Source organism: Lacerta agilis, chromosome 17 (assembly GCF_009819535.1).
Source record: "Lacerta agilis isolate rLacAgi1 chromosome 17, rLacAgi1.pri, whole genome shotgun sequence".
Lineage (NCBI taxonomy): Eukaryota > Metazoa > Chordata > Lepidosauria > Squamata > Lacertidae > Lacerta > Lacerta agilis.
The window spans coordinates 35,937,419-35,952,955 of NC_046328.1; the positions used below are offsets into that span (position 1 = coordinate 35,937,419).

The 15,537-nt window shown below is 50.3% G+C and overlaps 1 protein-coding gene across 2 annotated transcripts in view; it reads left to right on the forward strand.

Moving 5' to 3' along the window:
• The first annotated feature begins 2,912 nt into the window (after positions 1 to 2,912).
• PI4KB (phosphatidylinositol 4-kinase beta) overlaps positions 2,913 to 15,537 on the forward strand; it is a 38,760-nt gene continuing 26,135 nt past the window's right edge. For both annotated transcript variants that reach the window (XM_033174481.1, XM_033174482.1), the window contains exons 1-3: positions 2,913 to 2,953; positions 4,755 to 4,877; positions 14,383 to 15,365. In XM_033174481.1, coding sequence (XP_033030372.1) covers positions 14,412 to 15,365 — 954 coding nt within the window. In that variant the 5' untranslated portion in view covers positions 2,913 to 2,953; positions 4,755 to 4,877; positions 14,383 to 14,411. The remainder of the gene's footprint in view (positions 2,954 to 4,754; positions 4,878 to 14,382; positions 15,366 to 15,537) is intronic.

The window sequence follows — 15,537 nt, forward strand, 5'->3', positions numbered from 1 at the left end:
TATGAAAAAAAATGTGCCCTCTTCTTCTTTACATTTCCAGCACTTATTGGAACCTGTTCTGTACGTTTTTGCTATTTTTACAGGTGTAATATACCGTCTATACATCATTTTAATCTATGGTAATTCTCTTTTAACAATATACAAACAGTGTATTTTAATTGACTTTCCATAATTTTTCCCAGTCTTCTATTTGTATATTATGTCCTAAATATTGTGCCCCTGGGTTGGCATTTTTAATGCCACCAAAAAGAGATTCTACAAGACCCTGCAACGTTTTAGCACCAAACATATGGGTCAGAGAAAACCCTGCCGACCATTGCCTGTGTTGTTCACCCTCACGCAACTATCCAAAGATAGACTGCACCAGGATAGGGAGGCTTCATTTTTGCTGTCACAGCAGCAGCCATTGGCAGGCACGTCCTCTGTAAGAACTCCAGAAGTGACCTGCTGGATCAGACCTAACCTGCCTGTCCTGTGTCCCAACAGCAGCCAAATACACGTGCCCAGGGTCAATCAGGTTGAGCAGAGATTTGCATCAAATCTGAGCCTCAAGGCTTCAAATGTAGAGCAGCAACTTTAAGCAACTGGGAGATGTAATTTTATAAAGGATATCATTTCCCCCCTTAATATAATTAGAGAGAATTTGAGAACAGGAAATGGCTAGGAAAACATTTGTATAATAAATAAATGAAATTCAAATTATGTCTCACTGTGACAAATGTCATCATGAAAATTATGGTTCCAATGTATATGTAATAAAGGAATGCCAAATCATCTTTTTTTTAAAGTGTCTGGAGGCTCTAGTCCTTGTCGAAATCTCAAATTATGCATAATTTTCTTCATTCTTGCGATATTCCAACGTGGCACCAAATGACCAGTGTAAGATTTTGGGCTATTTTGCATTGAGTTGCAATTACTATTCAAGCTGCTGAGATCATATATGAGACCCATTCCTTTGACAACCTGTCTACGTTTATAGCATGAGAAACATTCAGCACGTTAACTTTGGGCTGCAAAGTTTTTTTTTATTAATACAGTCGTACCTTGGAATTTGAATGGAATCCGTTCCGGAAGTCCGTTCGACTTCCGAAATGTTCGGAAACCAAAGCGCGGCTTCCGACTGGCTGCAGGAAGCTCTTGCAGCCAACCGGAAGCCACGGAAGCCGCACCGGACGTTCGACTTCTGAAAATCGTTCGAAAACCAGAACACTCACTTCCGGGTTTTGATTGTTTGGGAGCCAATTTGTTCAGGAGCCAAGGCGTTGGGAGATCCAAGGTTCGGCTGCATTTATCATTTCTGTCAAAATCAATTCCAAAAACTCTTGTACTGTACGTTGCCACCATAACTGATAATGTACCAAGCTTATCGTAGTCCCTCCAGCCATTAGGTGATGCAGAAGAGGACATTTTTGACATTTGCAATACCATTTTTTGACTGCAATAGCATCTGCATAGTAACTGCAACCTGGTGGGTGTTGCTAGATGCAATCCTGCGCTTTCTCTCAGCGCTTGACTCAGCTGCAAGACAGCAACTGCCTGGGGCAAAGGTGTTGGCAGAGGGACGCTCCTTCTTCCAAACTCTCTCTTCTCTGCCGGGAGTCATCTTACCTGTCTGTAATTGCCCCAAATCTGCCAGCTGCCCTCCTCCTCCTCCTCCATAAACTGCACCCAAAACCAAAACAGCAGCAGAGGGAAGGGAGAAGCAGAGTTCAGTTCTGCAGCTGGCCAGCACTGCAAGGAATAATCATAGAATGGTAGGGTTGGACCCTCAAGGGTCATCTAGTCCAACCCCCGGAAATGCAGGAATTGCAGCTAAAGAATCCCTGACAAATGGGCATACAGCTTCTGTTTAAAAGAGAGTCCATGCAAGGCCGCTTAAGGTCAATGGGTGTCCTCTGAGCAGCTGCAAACAGGTTCGATTTTTGAGATCCGGACTGGGGGGGTGAAAGGTGGGATATAAATATTATTATTTATTAAATTTGTATACCGCCCTATAACCATAGCTGTCAACTTTTCCCTTTTCTTGCGAGGAATCCTATTCGGAATAAGGGAATTTCCCTTTTTTTAAAAAAGGGAAAAGTTGACAGCTATGCCTATAACCCACAGATCTCAAGGGCGGTGACAACCTAAAATCCCAAATATAAAAACATACAATGCATAATACAAAATTAAAAACAACCCAATAAAGTCCCCCTCCCAATTACTAATACATAATGCTATTTATAAATAATATAATATATTATAATATAACACAACATAATATAATACAATAAAAAACCAATTGCAAGCCACTTAATACTATTTTTAAAGGAAAGAGGTAGAAGGGCTGCTTTACTCCGCGTTTATGATCGGGCTTGCAAGGGTGGCCCCAATCCCTCACCCCTCCAAGCAGCCACCGACTGCACTGCACGCGACCCACAGCGGGGAAACCCGCTGCGCATGCGTGCGTCTCCGGAGCGCCGGCCCCGCCTTCTTTCTCCTTTTCCTCCTCCTCCTCCTCCCCCAATCAGGCACTTGCATAGCCACCTACGGCCCTTCTCTCCATTGCCGCCAACGGGCCCTGAGTTGGGGTCCTTCGCCTTCTCCGGGGAGAGAGAGTGGGGGGGGGGTTTCGGTTAAATTAATAAAAAAATAACCAAACGAATCCCTCCCCATTCGTGTGTGGCGTGTGAGGAGAAAGTCAATCTGAGGTGGGGGCGGGAGGTTTTTTATTATTATTTATTTACTTGGCGGCGGGGCGGATAGGGAGGAGGGGAGAAGGAAGAGGCCCCCTCAGGCGGCGGCGAGGGCAGCCCCGGAGCTGGGCCCGGCGACGGCTGGAAGAGGCTGAGGCGGCCGGAGGGAGAGAGACTGAAAGACTGAGAGACAAGAGGCCGCGGAGGGGCGCCTGCTCCTGCCTCCCTCCCTCCCCGCCGCCGCCGCCGCCGCCTCTCTCCCATGGACACGGCGAGAGGTGAGTGCGGGGAAGGCAGGCAGGCACCTCCGAGGGCAACCCTGGGGGGGTCCTCCGTCCCCTCCCCCCCCAACGCCCCCTCCCTCCAGGGCCCCTGCCCGCCCCCTCTCCTGCCCCAGGGGCCCATGGGAGATTTCGCCCCCCCCGCACAAGCCCAGGAACTCCCCCCCCCGTCTTTTGCCCCAGGGGGGTTCAAGGGCCCTTCTTCTCCCCCCCCTTCCTCCCCTGCCCCACTGACTCCTTGTGTCCGACCCCACCCCACTGGATCCAGCCCTGGTTGCCCCCGCCCCAGTTCCTCCTTCTCCTCCTCTGCCCCCGTTTCTTTCCTTCTGACACGTAAGAGCCCCCACTGTTCAGGTCTCCCTGTTCTTCCTTCTCCCCTAAAACTGCCCCATTGGCTCCTGGGGTTTCTTTCCTCGGCCCCCTTCTCAGTTTCCTCAAGTGGATCCCACCACCCTTGATTTCCTCTCACCCCTGGAAGCTCCTGCCCCCCTCCTAACCCGGTGAAATCCCCTCCTCAGTGCTGTCTTCCCCTCCACCTTCCCTCTTGCCCCATTGGCTTCTGGGAGCCTTTGACTTCCCAACACCCCCCCCCTCAATTATTTCCCTTATACCCCCTTGTTTTGCATCTCTCCCCACACCCCTGCCTCCACTCTCTTGTCCCCCCTCTCTTTGTCCCACTGATTCACGGGATTTAGTGGCCTCTGTCCAACCCCTCCTTTCTGCAAATTAATACTGGCCCCCTTTCTGCTACCCCCTCAATTCAGTTCTTCCCACTCCATTCCCTGACCCCCGTTTTCCTTTCTCCCGTCCTTGGATATGAGACACCTTCCTCACCATTGCTCCTCTATTACCTCTGACCCATTTATCTGTAACGTTAATGTCATGCAACAGCTTCTAGGGTTTAAATCAGATGACTTCTTCTAAAACAAAACATATTTTGGAGGCTAGTAACTTTTTGCAGGCATATTTCCACACCAGTTGTATCCCACAACTCCTCAAGACTGTCATTTTTTTTGTTCTTGATGTTAAGGAGTGCTGGGGTTTTAATACCTCACCTTTTTCTTCTTCCCCACCCCACTTCCTCCGGGATTTTTCAGAGTCCTTTTCACCCTCCTCGCTGAGTTGCCAAGGAGCAAGTTTCTCTTTTAAAAGCTCTTTTAATTATACTCTTGCTTCCTTGTAAGGACGGGAAGATGCAGCTTTGCCTGTGGTGTGGGGAAAGGAGAGTCAAAGCAAGTTTGCCAACGGCCCTCAAAGCATTTCTGAGTCCTTGCTGGTTTTGCAGCTCTCCGTGCTGAGTGGGCTTTTCCAAGCTTCAGAGACATCCGATTCCAATTACATTCTTACTTTGCAGTTTCTTTGCCTCTTCCACCTCTCCTCTTCCGAGCATTTCCACTTCAGATTGTCTTATAAACCTACCCACCAAGTTTATGATTGTTTTGACATCCCTATATCCCTGCCCACCTTTCCCCCTTGTGAGAACAAGGTACAGGGTTTGAGCCAAGCTTTGCACTTCAACCATAGTGTCCTGAATGTGTATACCAGCTTCCGTTCTGATATTTCAGTCTTCGAGGATGAACGCTACCCTTCACCCCTTCAAAAATGGAATGTGCTTTTGAACATGAAGTGATGTGTGGCGTCCCTCCAGATTTCTGCAAGCACCTTCCTGGTATTTCAGTGTTTGAGAGAGATGCTGTGTTTAAAAAGCAGGCCAAAAACCCCTGTGTTAAAACTGAAAGGTTGAGTGAGACGTTCCCTCCATTTTCCCTCCAACACTTCTCGCTTTTCTTCCCTACAGCTGTGAAGGATCATCGCAGAGAATCCCTTTGAGCCCCCATCTCCAAAGATGGCTGACTCGGCTGGCATTGTGGGCGAGCGTCTCAGCAGGGGCAATCTGCCTGGTTGGATGGGCACGAGAGAGGTGAGTGGTGGACGGGCCTCCTTTTCTGGGCATGCGTGATGGGCCTCCTCTGTGCTGTATCGGGCTAGTACTTCCCAATTCTTGGATTATCGAGAAGAGGAGGAGGGAATCGTGATTAACTGCAGGTGTGGGGAACCTCTGGCCCTCCAGTTGTTGCATTACCACTACCCTCATTGCTCAGTTGGTTAGAGCATGGTGCCGATAATGCCAAGGTTGCAAGTTCAATCCCTGTACGGGACAACTGCATATTCCTGCATTGCAGTGGGTTGGACTAGATGATGCTCAGGGTCCCTTCCAACTCTACAATTCTGTGATCCCTGACTGTTGCCCATCCTTGCTGGGACTAATGGGGGTTGTAATGTAGCAACATCTGGAAGGCCAGAGATTGCCCTGCATCCAATTTCCTTCTTTCTTACCTCTCAAGTCTGGGCTGTTTCCTTCCCTTTTTATCCGGTGCTCCAATCCGAAGCAGACACACACCCCAACCTCTTTCAGTCAGTGATTCAATGAGCCTGTTTGCCAATAAGAAACTAGGGGCCCTCAGCATCCTGTTTATTTACAGCACCGGTAACACACAAAAAGGCTTCCAGAGTGGCTGGTTAAAACAAGGCAGTCTCTGCTCACAGGCTTGCAATCTAAATGGCATGGCGCAAAAGGAAAGAGGGGCAGGGAGGGAAACGCAGGCACAGATTCTTAAAATGTTTAAATAGCAGTTCTATTTAATGGGGATAGTTCAGGGCTAGGAGGCTCCTGATGGAGCTTGTCTTTCTGCGGAGGCTACAGAATGAGCGCTGCTTTCTATCTGGCTGGCTGAGGCTTCTTCCAGGTGGGTGTTGAGGGGAGAGGAGGCACGATGGAGCTGGTCTTCCAGCAGAGCTGAAGGGGTCCCCTGAGGTTCCCATGAAACACCCTTCCTGGGTGCCTGTTGTGTCCTGTCCTGGTACTGCTGCTCCCTTCACTTTTTAGTTACTTTTTTCATCCTTTCAGCTATCTCTTGCGTTAAGAAGGACAGAGCCTTGCGGCACCTTAAAGGGCTAACAAACTTCTTGTGGCACAAGCATCCTTCAGAAGTATGAATTATTGCCCTGAGTTTTATAGTGTTGGCTGCTAGCCATGATGCCTACGCTTCATGATGCCTATGGTCTGGGGCAGTAATGCTTCTGAATACCAGTTGCTGGAAACCGCAGGAGAGGGCTCTTGTGCTCAGGTCCTGCTTGTGGGTTTCCCACAGGCATCTGGCTGGCTGCTGTGAGAAAAGGATGCTGGATGAGATGGGCTCCAGCAGGGCTCCTCTTCTGTTCTTAGGTCAATGTTACCACTATCTGTCCTCTGCATTTCATTTGCCTCTGACCTTTCCGCTTACAATTCTCCCCCCACTCCTGAAACTGCATATAGCTCAATATAACACTTTGTATTGCCTACTGTACTTTGCAAGAGTTTATGCCACAAAAAAAATCATTCATCTTTTAAAGTTGCCAAAATACTTTGTTCTTGTTTTTAAATTGTAGCAGTAGTGGTTTGTGTTTAGGCATTCAGTTTTAAACACCCAGAGGACTCTGTGCACGTGAGCCTTCCCCACCCTGATGCCCTCCAGATATTGTTGGATTACTATACCATATTCCCCGAAAGGAGGAACACAGGAAGCTATCAAGTTAGGGGTGGGTGGCACTGCTTTGCAATGGTTACGTTCCTACTTGGATGGTTGTTTCCAGAGGTTGATGCTTGGGGAGTGCTCTTTGATGCCGCGGAGCCTTCAATGTAGAGTTCCTCCGGGTCCAGTTTTATCCCCCATACTGTTTTAACATCTACATGAAACCGCTGAGCAGGGTCGTCCAGAATTTTGCAGTACAGTTGTCAGCAATATGCTGATGCCACATAGCTCTTCTTCTCCTTTACATCTGCAGGTGTGGCAGTGGATGAGCCGAGCCGTTGTCTTGCCTCAGTAATGCACTGGATGAGAGCCAGCAAATTGAAGCTCAGTCCAAATAAGACTGAGGCTCTGTTAGGGGGTTACACCCCCCCTGAAGGAGCAGGTACGCAGCTTAGGGGTGCTCAGGTGGCCTCAGTGGCATGGAATGCCTTCCATCAGCTTGGGCTGGTTGCCCAGCTGCGCCCCTATCTGGACAGGGCTAGCCTAATTTCTATCATCAGTACTCTGGTAACCTCTAGGTTAGATTACTGCAACACATTGTACATGGGGCTGCCTCTGAAGGCGGTTCAGAAACTTCAGCTGGTGCAGATTTCAGCGGCCAGGTTGCTCGATGGGGCAAGACGGTTTGAGCATATTACACTGATCCTGGTCCAACTGCACTGACTGCCAGTTAGCTTTGGGGACCAATTCAAAGTGCTGGTTTTGACTTAAGAAGTTTTGAATGGCCCAGGACCACAATAGCTCAAGGACCGTCTATCCCTGTATGAACCAACTTGGGTCCTGCGACCGTCATTAGAGGCCCTTCTTTGTGTGCCTCCTCCACATGAAAATGAGCATTTTCTGCGATGGCTCCCTGTTTATGGAATGCGCTCCCCAGAAAGGTTCGACTGGCACCTTCGTTACATTTTTGCCTGGCTGCTAAAGATATGTAATGGTAGGAGAGGTGATAATAATAATAACAACAACAACAACAACAACAACAACAACAACAACAACAACAACAACAACAATATATTTTACCAGATCAGACCCTTGGTCTGTTTAGCTCCATATTGTCTACACTGACTGGCAGCAGCTCTCCTCTCTCCTACCTCCAAATGCCTGGGACCTTCTGCATGTAAAGTGGGTGCCCTATGTCACTAGCTTTAAAATTAATACTAAGATTCCAGTCCTCATGGTCATGAGCCAAGATTTGACTTAGGAATCTGCTTTATGCTCAGACCCTTAGTCTATGTAGCTCTGTATTGTCTGTGCTGGCAGACAGCATCTCTCTGGGTTTCAGACAGAGTCCCTCCCAGTCCTGTCTGAAGATGGCAGGGATTGAACCCAGGACCTTCTGCGTGCAAAGCAGGTGCTCTACCACTGAGCTACCGCCTTTCCCCAGGTTAGATCAGTTATGCAAATTACCTCTCTAATCATAGACACATAGAACTGCAGAGTTGGAAGGGACCTGAGGGGTCATCTAGTCCAACCCCCTTTCAGTGCTCACAGTGGTCCTGTCAGGCACGGGTGAGGAGTCTTAACCCTCCAGCTCTTGCTGGACTACATCTCCCGCTATCCTCCCTGACCTTTGGGCATGCTGGCTGCTGGGAGTTGGAGTCCAACGAAAGACTACCGATATCCCCCGCCCTTCCTGTAAGGTAGACCGGCATCGTTCACCGCCCAGCACAGGCGGGTGGTTGCGAAGGGGGTGAGTCAGCTGCGACAGAATGGTGTGGGATGGCAAAGTGGTTTTCCAGCGCTCGTGGCCCTCTGTGTGCGTGTGAGCACATGGCTGTGATATTCTAGCCTGCAAGAACTCTGGGAGCGATGACTCTTGTCACCGCTGCTTCAGAAGCAAACCCCCGGCAGTTGCCACCATCTCCGTGTGACTCAGTGGCTTGGTTCAGACTTGCCTCTATGTGTGTGTACATTGGGAAAAAAGTATACTCTTCCTGCTAAATTGCCCTTGCACAAGTTCAGCCTCCTGCTCCTCCCCGCCCCTGTTGATGCTGCAAAGTTCCCTGGGATCATGGCCTTCTTGGGTAGAAATCTAGAGCCTCCTCATCAGCCGTATTCATTTCAATCACTGTCATACCACTTTGTTCCGTCATGGCTTTCCCCCAAAGATTCCTGGGAGTTGTAGTATGTCCAGGGTGCTTAAAGTTGTTAGGAGCAGGCCTCTGTTCCCCTTACAGAGCTACAGTTGTCAGAGTAGTTTAACCACCCCTCATTAGCAAGACATGGAAGGGTTCCCCCCCCCCTTCTGTCTTATCATTTGCATCATTTTTCAGTTTGCAAAACCTGGTTTAAAACTTGTTTGCGCAAACCCGTTTGAAGGTGGTTTGCAAAAGCCCATTTCCCTGCCGCGGCCCCCAAGCTTAAGGCATCCTGGGAATTTTAGTTCTTTGGAGGAGCTAGGGGTGACTAACAGGAAGAGCCCTGGTTCCCTCAGGAAACTACAGGTTCCAGGATTCCTTGCTGCAGCTATATTTTCCAATCCCCAGAGAGAGGGATTGATTGTTAAACTGCTCTATTAATTGTCGCTCTGTGGGGGGGAACAAGGGTCTCCTGCTAATAATTTTCAGCACTCCGAACAAACTACAGTTCGCAGTATGTTTTGGGGGAAGCCCCGGCTGTTTAAAGTGGTATTATCGTGCATATGGGGCCCTGATTATTTCAAAAGCCCTCCCCTGCTATGGGCCTCCAGCCCCTGGCATACCAAAGGTAGGCTGCCTCTGCAAGTGGAGGTTGCATGTAGCATCGTGACAATTAGCCTCTCCAGGATTACGGGTTCCAAATTATTTTCCCGGCCTAGTTCAAGGTTTGGGCTTTGAGCTTTTTAAAGCAGGGGTGTGGGAACCTGTGGCTCCCCACATCCTGTAGTTAGGCTCTCGGCTCCCATCAGCCCTAAGAGCCACTGTGGTCAGGGGGGATGATGATGATGATGAGAGCTGGAATGCAGCAACACCCAGGTTCTCCACCCCTGTATTAAAAGCCCCAAAACAGCCCAGAGGCCACACCAGAGACGCACCACCTCCAATCATGTCCTTCCTTTAAGGGCCTCTGCAGATACCCTGCTCTCTGCCCCTGGTGGCAGCTTCCTGGAGCAGAGCCTTCTCTACAGTGACCCCCCCCCCTGCAGCACCCTTGTAGAATTCCTGGCTGAAAGGAAGAGAGGACAGCAGCCAAGGAGAGAAATGTAAGAAATTATTGACTTACGAATACTGGAGGGAGCATGGAGGTGTCTTGGGAGGGGAGGAGATTACAGGTGAGGACCTTGAACAGTGAGGACTAGAATCTTGATATTTATGCAAAGCAATAGCACAAGGGGCCTGGGGTTGATTCAAAGAATTGAGTGACCCTGCCTGCATCTACCAGAATCTCTCTGTCGGAGTGCGCAAGTTTCTGACGCGTCGGGAGTGCTTTGGGCAGACCAGACAGGAGATTTTAATTTCTTTTTTTAAGCCTTCCCTGGCTCGGCCTCTGAGGAAGAAGCCTAATCCCGTCCAGCGAGTCTTTCCTCTACGCCAAGAGGAGTCCCATGCCTGAAAGATGGTGGGGTTTTCCCAACTGCCCTGTTTAATTTAGGTCTGGATTGGTGCTGCCAATGTAATCCTGTTCTTCACCTGCCCCCCCCCCAACCCCAAAGTCCCTGCTTTTCCTGTTGTCAACTTCAGGCTTTCTTTGACCTTTGAAGCGATTTCTTGACATGGAGTCGGAGAAGGGGAGGGGGCTGAGGGGACGTTGCGGTGCTTAATGTAGGCCTCGTAAGCGGGGCGCACACTCGAAGCTTCAATGAGAGCCACGTGTTCTGTCCTTGGGAGGTGGGCGGGCGGCAAATTCTGCAAAACGCTGAGCCTTGGGGAGGAAAGTAACACCGTTTAATAGCCACCAGATGTCTGGAGCTTATCCTGGCGCTATCTGGGCTGCTTCAACAATCCCAGCTTCCAGCTTCTCATGCAAGGCGTAATTAACTTGGAGGGATCACTAATCCTCTGCCATGGGGTGCAGCCATTGCCTAGGACAATATAATAATAATATTTAGTTTTAAGTTTAGCTCCAAAGAGCTTTGGACGAATATGTGATGCAGGAGTCACAATGGCTGTGCTCTGCCTCCGCGGTCAGATGCAGTAATGCTTCTGAATACCAGTTGCTGAAAGCCATGGGAGGAGAAAGGATTCTTGCACTCGGGTCCTGCTTGTGAGTTTCCCACAGGCACCAGGGTGGCCACCGCTGGGATGGGCCGTTGGCCTGATCCAGCAGGGCTATCCTTGTGGAGGTCTGTTGCGACAGCAGAACCTCCATGCCCAGGGATAATCTACCTCTGAATACCAGATATTGTGGAACAACGATTGGAGAATACCGGGGCACTCCGGTCTTGCTTGTGAGCTTCCTATTGGGGCATCCGGTTGGCCACTGTGAGAACAGGATGCCGGGCTAGATGGGCCCCCTTTGGCCTGATCCAGAAGGCAGGCTCTTCTGTTCCTAACTCCTCTTGGATGGTTTCACATCCTTAACTTTGTGTTTTGCAGCAGGTTGCCTCCGATGCAAAGACCCATCAAAATGAATGTGTGTGACTAAGCTAGGGTGATTAATTTCAGTGGGTCTACTTGGAGTAAAAATTTGTTGGGTACAGCCCATTAACTATGCTGTCATTTCCCCCCCCCCCTTTCATGTATATATATTTTAAAGCACAATCTGTTTTGGATACTCTGATGAGCAAGGTGAAGAAAAATGTGGTTAAATTTGACAGGAGAGCCTGCTTGTGAATCCCCTGAGAGATCTTGAGCTGCCTCATCCTCTGGCAGTGGAGAGCTAATTGGCTCTTGGCCTCAGGCACCAGCTCCCTGCTGGAATTCCCCTCCCCGGTTCTCTCCTGCTTCCTACCAAACAGGAGCTGTGAATTTGGGGAGTGACCTTGGGCAAACTGCTTCTCTTCCTCTCCAAATCCCCCAGAAACGTGGGGATGCTGATGCTGGCTTGCCTTGCAGGGCTGTTGTGAAGATTTGCAAGAGAGCCCTTGAGGAAACGGATATATAAATATTATATGGCAGGGGGGCTGCGTAAGGCTGCTCTGCAGGGTTCTGTGGTAGAAGTTGCCCTGGGAAGGATTCTCTGATTCTCTTTGGGCTTGTTTATTTTGGAAAGCTGCTGCAGTCGTGGATCCTGGACTACAAATCCCCTGGTGCTAGTCCCTGGATTAACCTGAGTCCGCTGAAAGCAGCAGCTCTTCCACATTTATTTTAAGCATTGGTGTGGGGGGGGGGGAGAGAAAGGGAGAGGGAGAGAGGGACGAAAGTTCATAGAAGGCAGAATTCCTCTGGAGCTTTTGATGAGAGAAGCCGGCCGTGCCCATGGCCCCACCTTCCAGTGGTTACATCACACGCTAAGCAGATAAAACTGGGTATTCATTCCATCATTTAATTAGTAAGGAGTCATTTAATTTCGGACCCTGTGACCTGCTAGCGTGTTTCTCGCAGGCTGCAAATCCTCTCTTGTATGGCGCTTTGAATTTGGGAGTGTTTTTGTCAGGAAATTCCTCTAAGTGAAAGCTTCCCTTTTTGGAAAGAAGGGGATTAATTCTTCTGCACTGTGTGTGTGTGTGTGTTAATCTCTGGGTGCGTGGGGAAGCATAGCTCTGCTGCAGTGACTCTATAACATTTGAAGATCACAAGGGAAGAGATGAAGCTCGGGGCAGTGCATCTGCTCAGCGTGCAGAAGTTTCAACCCCCGCCATCTCCAGGACAGGCTCCTCACCTGAAGCCCTGGAGAACCACTGCCAGTCAGTGTAGGCAATACTCAGCCAGTGCGACCAAGCATCTTCTGTGTTTTCCTGTTAAATCAGCCCTTTATTCACAACCATGAGGACTATAGCCTTGAATTATCTTTTGGGGAAGGGCAGCAGTGAGCACCTGCACCGAATGCAGAAGGTCCCGGGTTCAATGCCCAGTGGCACCTCCAAGTTGAGCTGGGGAAAGACTCCCTCTTTAAACCCCTGGAGAGACTCTGCCACTGAGTGTCAGCAGCACTGAGCTTAGTTGGACTCTAGGGTCTGAGTTAGTGCCGGGGAGCTTTCTGCATCCCAGGGACTCGCAGGTTCTGGCTTCAGTTAGTAGCCAACTGTTGACTTCTGCTTGCCACAGAGCCATTCATTTGCCTGATAGATTTGTGGCTGTCAGCGGACTCAGGGATGGGGCCTCTCCATCCTCTCATCTGGGCTAAAATACAGGAGACTGAAAACATATAAAAAATAATAGTAAAAAATAAATCAAACCATAATAGAATTAGCACAACATCAAAACAGATACGTTAAAATACAGGTAGTAAATGCATCACAGCACTATTTAAAAGCCAGTCAGTTCTTGAAAGCCTGTTGGAATAAAACAGTATTCACTTGCTGGCTGAAGGACAGCAAAGAGGGCGCCTGTTTGGCTTCTCTAGGGAAGGAGTTTCAAAGTCAGGGAGCCACCACCAAAAAGGCCTACCTTCTCCCACCAAATGTGCCTCTGACGGTGTTGTTGTTGTTCAGTCGTTCAGTCATGTCCAACTCTTCGTGACCCCATGAACCAGAGCTGACGGTGGCAGGATGGAAAGAAGGATACAGTGGTATGAACTTAATTTGTTCCGGAGGTCCGTTCTTAAGCTGAAACCGTTCTTATCCTGGGGCGCGCTTTTGCTAATGGGGCCTCCCATTGCGCACGCGCCTCTGGTGCACAATTTCCTGGGGCAAAGTTCACAACCAGGAGCAGCTGCTTCCAGGTTAGCGGAGCTCATAACCTGAAGCATTCATAGCCAGAGGTACCACTGTATGTTGTGAAGAGGTAGCCGCCCACAGCCTCTGCCCACATCGTGAGAGAAGTATTCCCACCCTCTCCCTGCCTTCCACACTCCAGGAGTCTCTGGTGGTTTCCCAGAGGTTAGAGAAGCTTTAAGCGTGTGTATGTGGCCAGCGGTAAAAAAAGGAGGGGGGGGCGTCTTTATGCTCTACAGTTAATTTGTTTAAGAAGCTTCTGCCGTCTTCTGCTGTGGCTTCAGAACTGGAGGTCACAAGCAGGCCTTGAACTGGTGACCCCAGGGATCTTGGGTGCAGGGTTCAGCCCAAGGTGACCACATCTGGCCAAAGGAGGGGGAGCCGCAGTGAAAACTCAGCAAACCAATAGTATCAATAGTGTTGACACTGCATGGGAGCAGGGTTTGTTTCTACCTTAAGAATGGGTGGCAAAAGTGGGATTTGAATCCTAGCCGCTCTCTGTACATTGGGCCATAGTAGCTCTCATCAAGTAGGAAAGCAAATCCGCTTTAGGCAGCCTTGTCAAAACGCTGGTCACCTGTGGTGAGTCAGAAATTGTTTCTGGTGACCAAGGAGGAGGAACTTTGGCACTCATCCCCACCCCCCTTTTTAAGGCTATGGATGACTGGCATAGGTCTATGCACTGCTCATCTTGTGGCCTTTTTCCAGCCTGTGTTTGCTGCAAAAAGAATCCTCTTTCTATGAATAACTATAGTCTTGGTGGTGGAATGTGAAATGGGATTGTCCGTTTGTTTGTTTTTAAGCACTGAAATACAGGCTGTATTTAGCAGGACCACAGCTCAGCGATAATCTGCTTTGTGTCCCGGGTTCAATCCCTTTCCAGGCATGGCTGGATATGTTCCCTGCCAGTCAGTTTAGTCAATACTGAGCCAGATGTACCTATTAAACCAGACCTTTTATTTGCAACCCTGAGGACTAGAGTCTTAGTTTCCCTTTTGGGGAAGGACACCAGCTCATCGAGAGAGCACCTACATTGCTGTGTAAGGCCAGCGCTCTGTGCTCCCAGGCTGCCCGATGAGCGCATGTTCTCTTTTAATTTCCTCTCCCGGTTTGCTTTCCAGCTTTGAAAGAGCACAGACCCACCTTGGATATGAGTGACTCTGACGCAGACGTGCCGCCGCCAGGGGAGGAAGAGGAGGAGGAGGAGGCGCTGGCTGCAGCCGTGCTGCCAACCCCGGGAAATGGCGGGGTGGCGGCCCTGGGGGTCATCACAGAAGGCGTGGGCGAGCTGGCGGTCATTGACCCCGAGGTGGCCAAGAAGGCCTGCGAGGAGGTGTTGGAGAAGGTCAAGCTGATGCACTGCATCTCTCCCGACGGTTCCATCCAGCTGAAGGATGGCAGCGCAGGCGCAGCTCGCCGGCCTGGCCTGGCCCTGCTGAACGGCAGCCCCGGCGAGTGCTGCGAGATCAAGTGCCTGGACGACCCTCCGGACAAGATCCAGGAGGAGGAGCAGCAGCATGCGCCCAACTCAGTGAAGAGTGCCCGGCGGCGCCAGAAGAACAACTCGGCCAAGCAGTCGTGGCTGCTGCGCCTGTTCGAGTCGAAGCTCTTCGACATCTCCATGGCGATCTCGTACCTGTACAACTCGAAGGAGCCCGGCGTGCAGGCCTACATCGGGAACCGGCTCTTCTGCTTCCGCAACGAGGACGTGGACTTCTACCTGCCGCAGCTGCTGAACATGTACATCCACATGGACGAGGACGTGGGCGATGCCATCAAGCCCTACATCGTCCACCGCTGCCGGCAGAGCATCAACTTCTCCCTCCAGTGCGCCCTCCTGCTGGGCGCCTACTCCTCGGACATGCACATCTCCACCCAGCGCCACTCCCGCGGGACCAAGCTGCGGAAGCTCATCCTCTCCGACGAGCTCAAGCCGGCCCACCGGAAGAGGGAGCTGCCGGCCCTGGGCCCAGCCCCCGAGGCGGGGCTCTCCCCCTCCAAAAGGACTCACCAGAGGTCCAAGTCGGACGCCACCGTCGGCATCCACCTCAGCAGCAACCTGAAGAGGACTGCCAGCAACCCCAAAGTGGAGAACGACGACGAGGTAACGTGGGGCGTCCCCAGATTCACGGGGCGGGGGGATAGGTTACTGGGGGGCTTATCCTTTTCTCCATTATTCAGCTTTTAATCCTTGTGAAAACAAACGTATCAGGAGAGGGAAAATTCTGCATAGGGTAGGCTTGCAGTTCTGTGCCAAGTTGGTAGGAAGAGGCCGT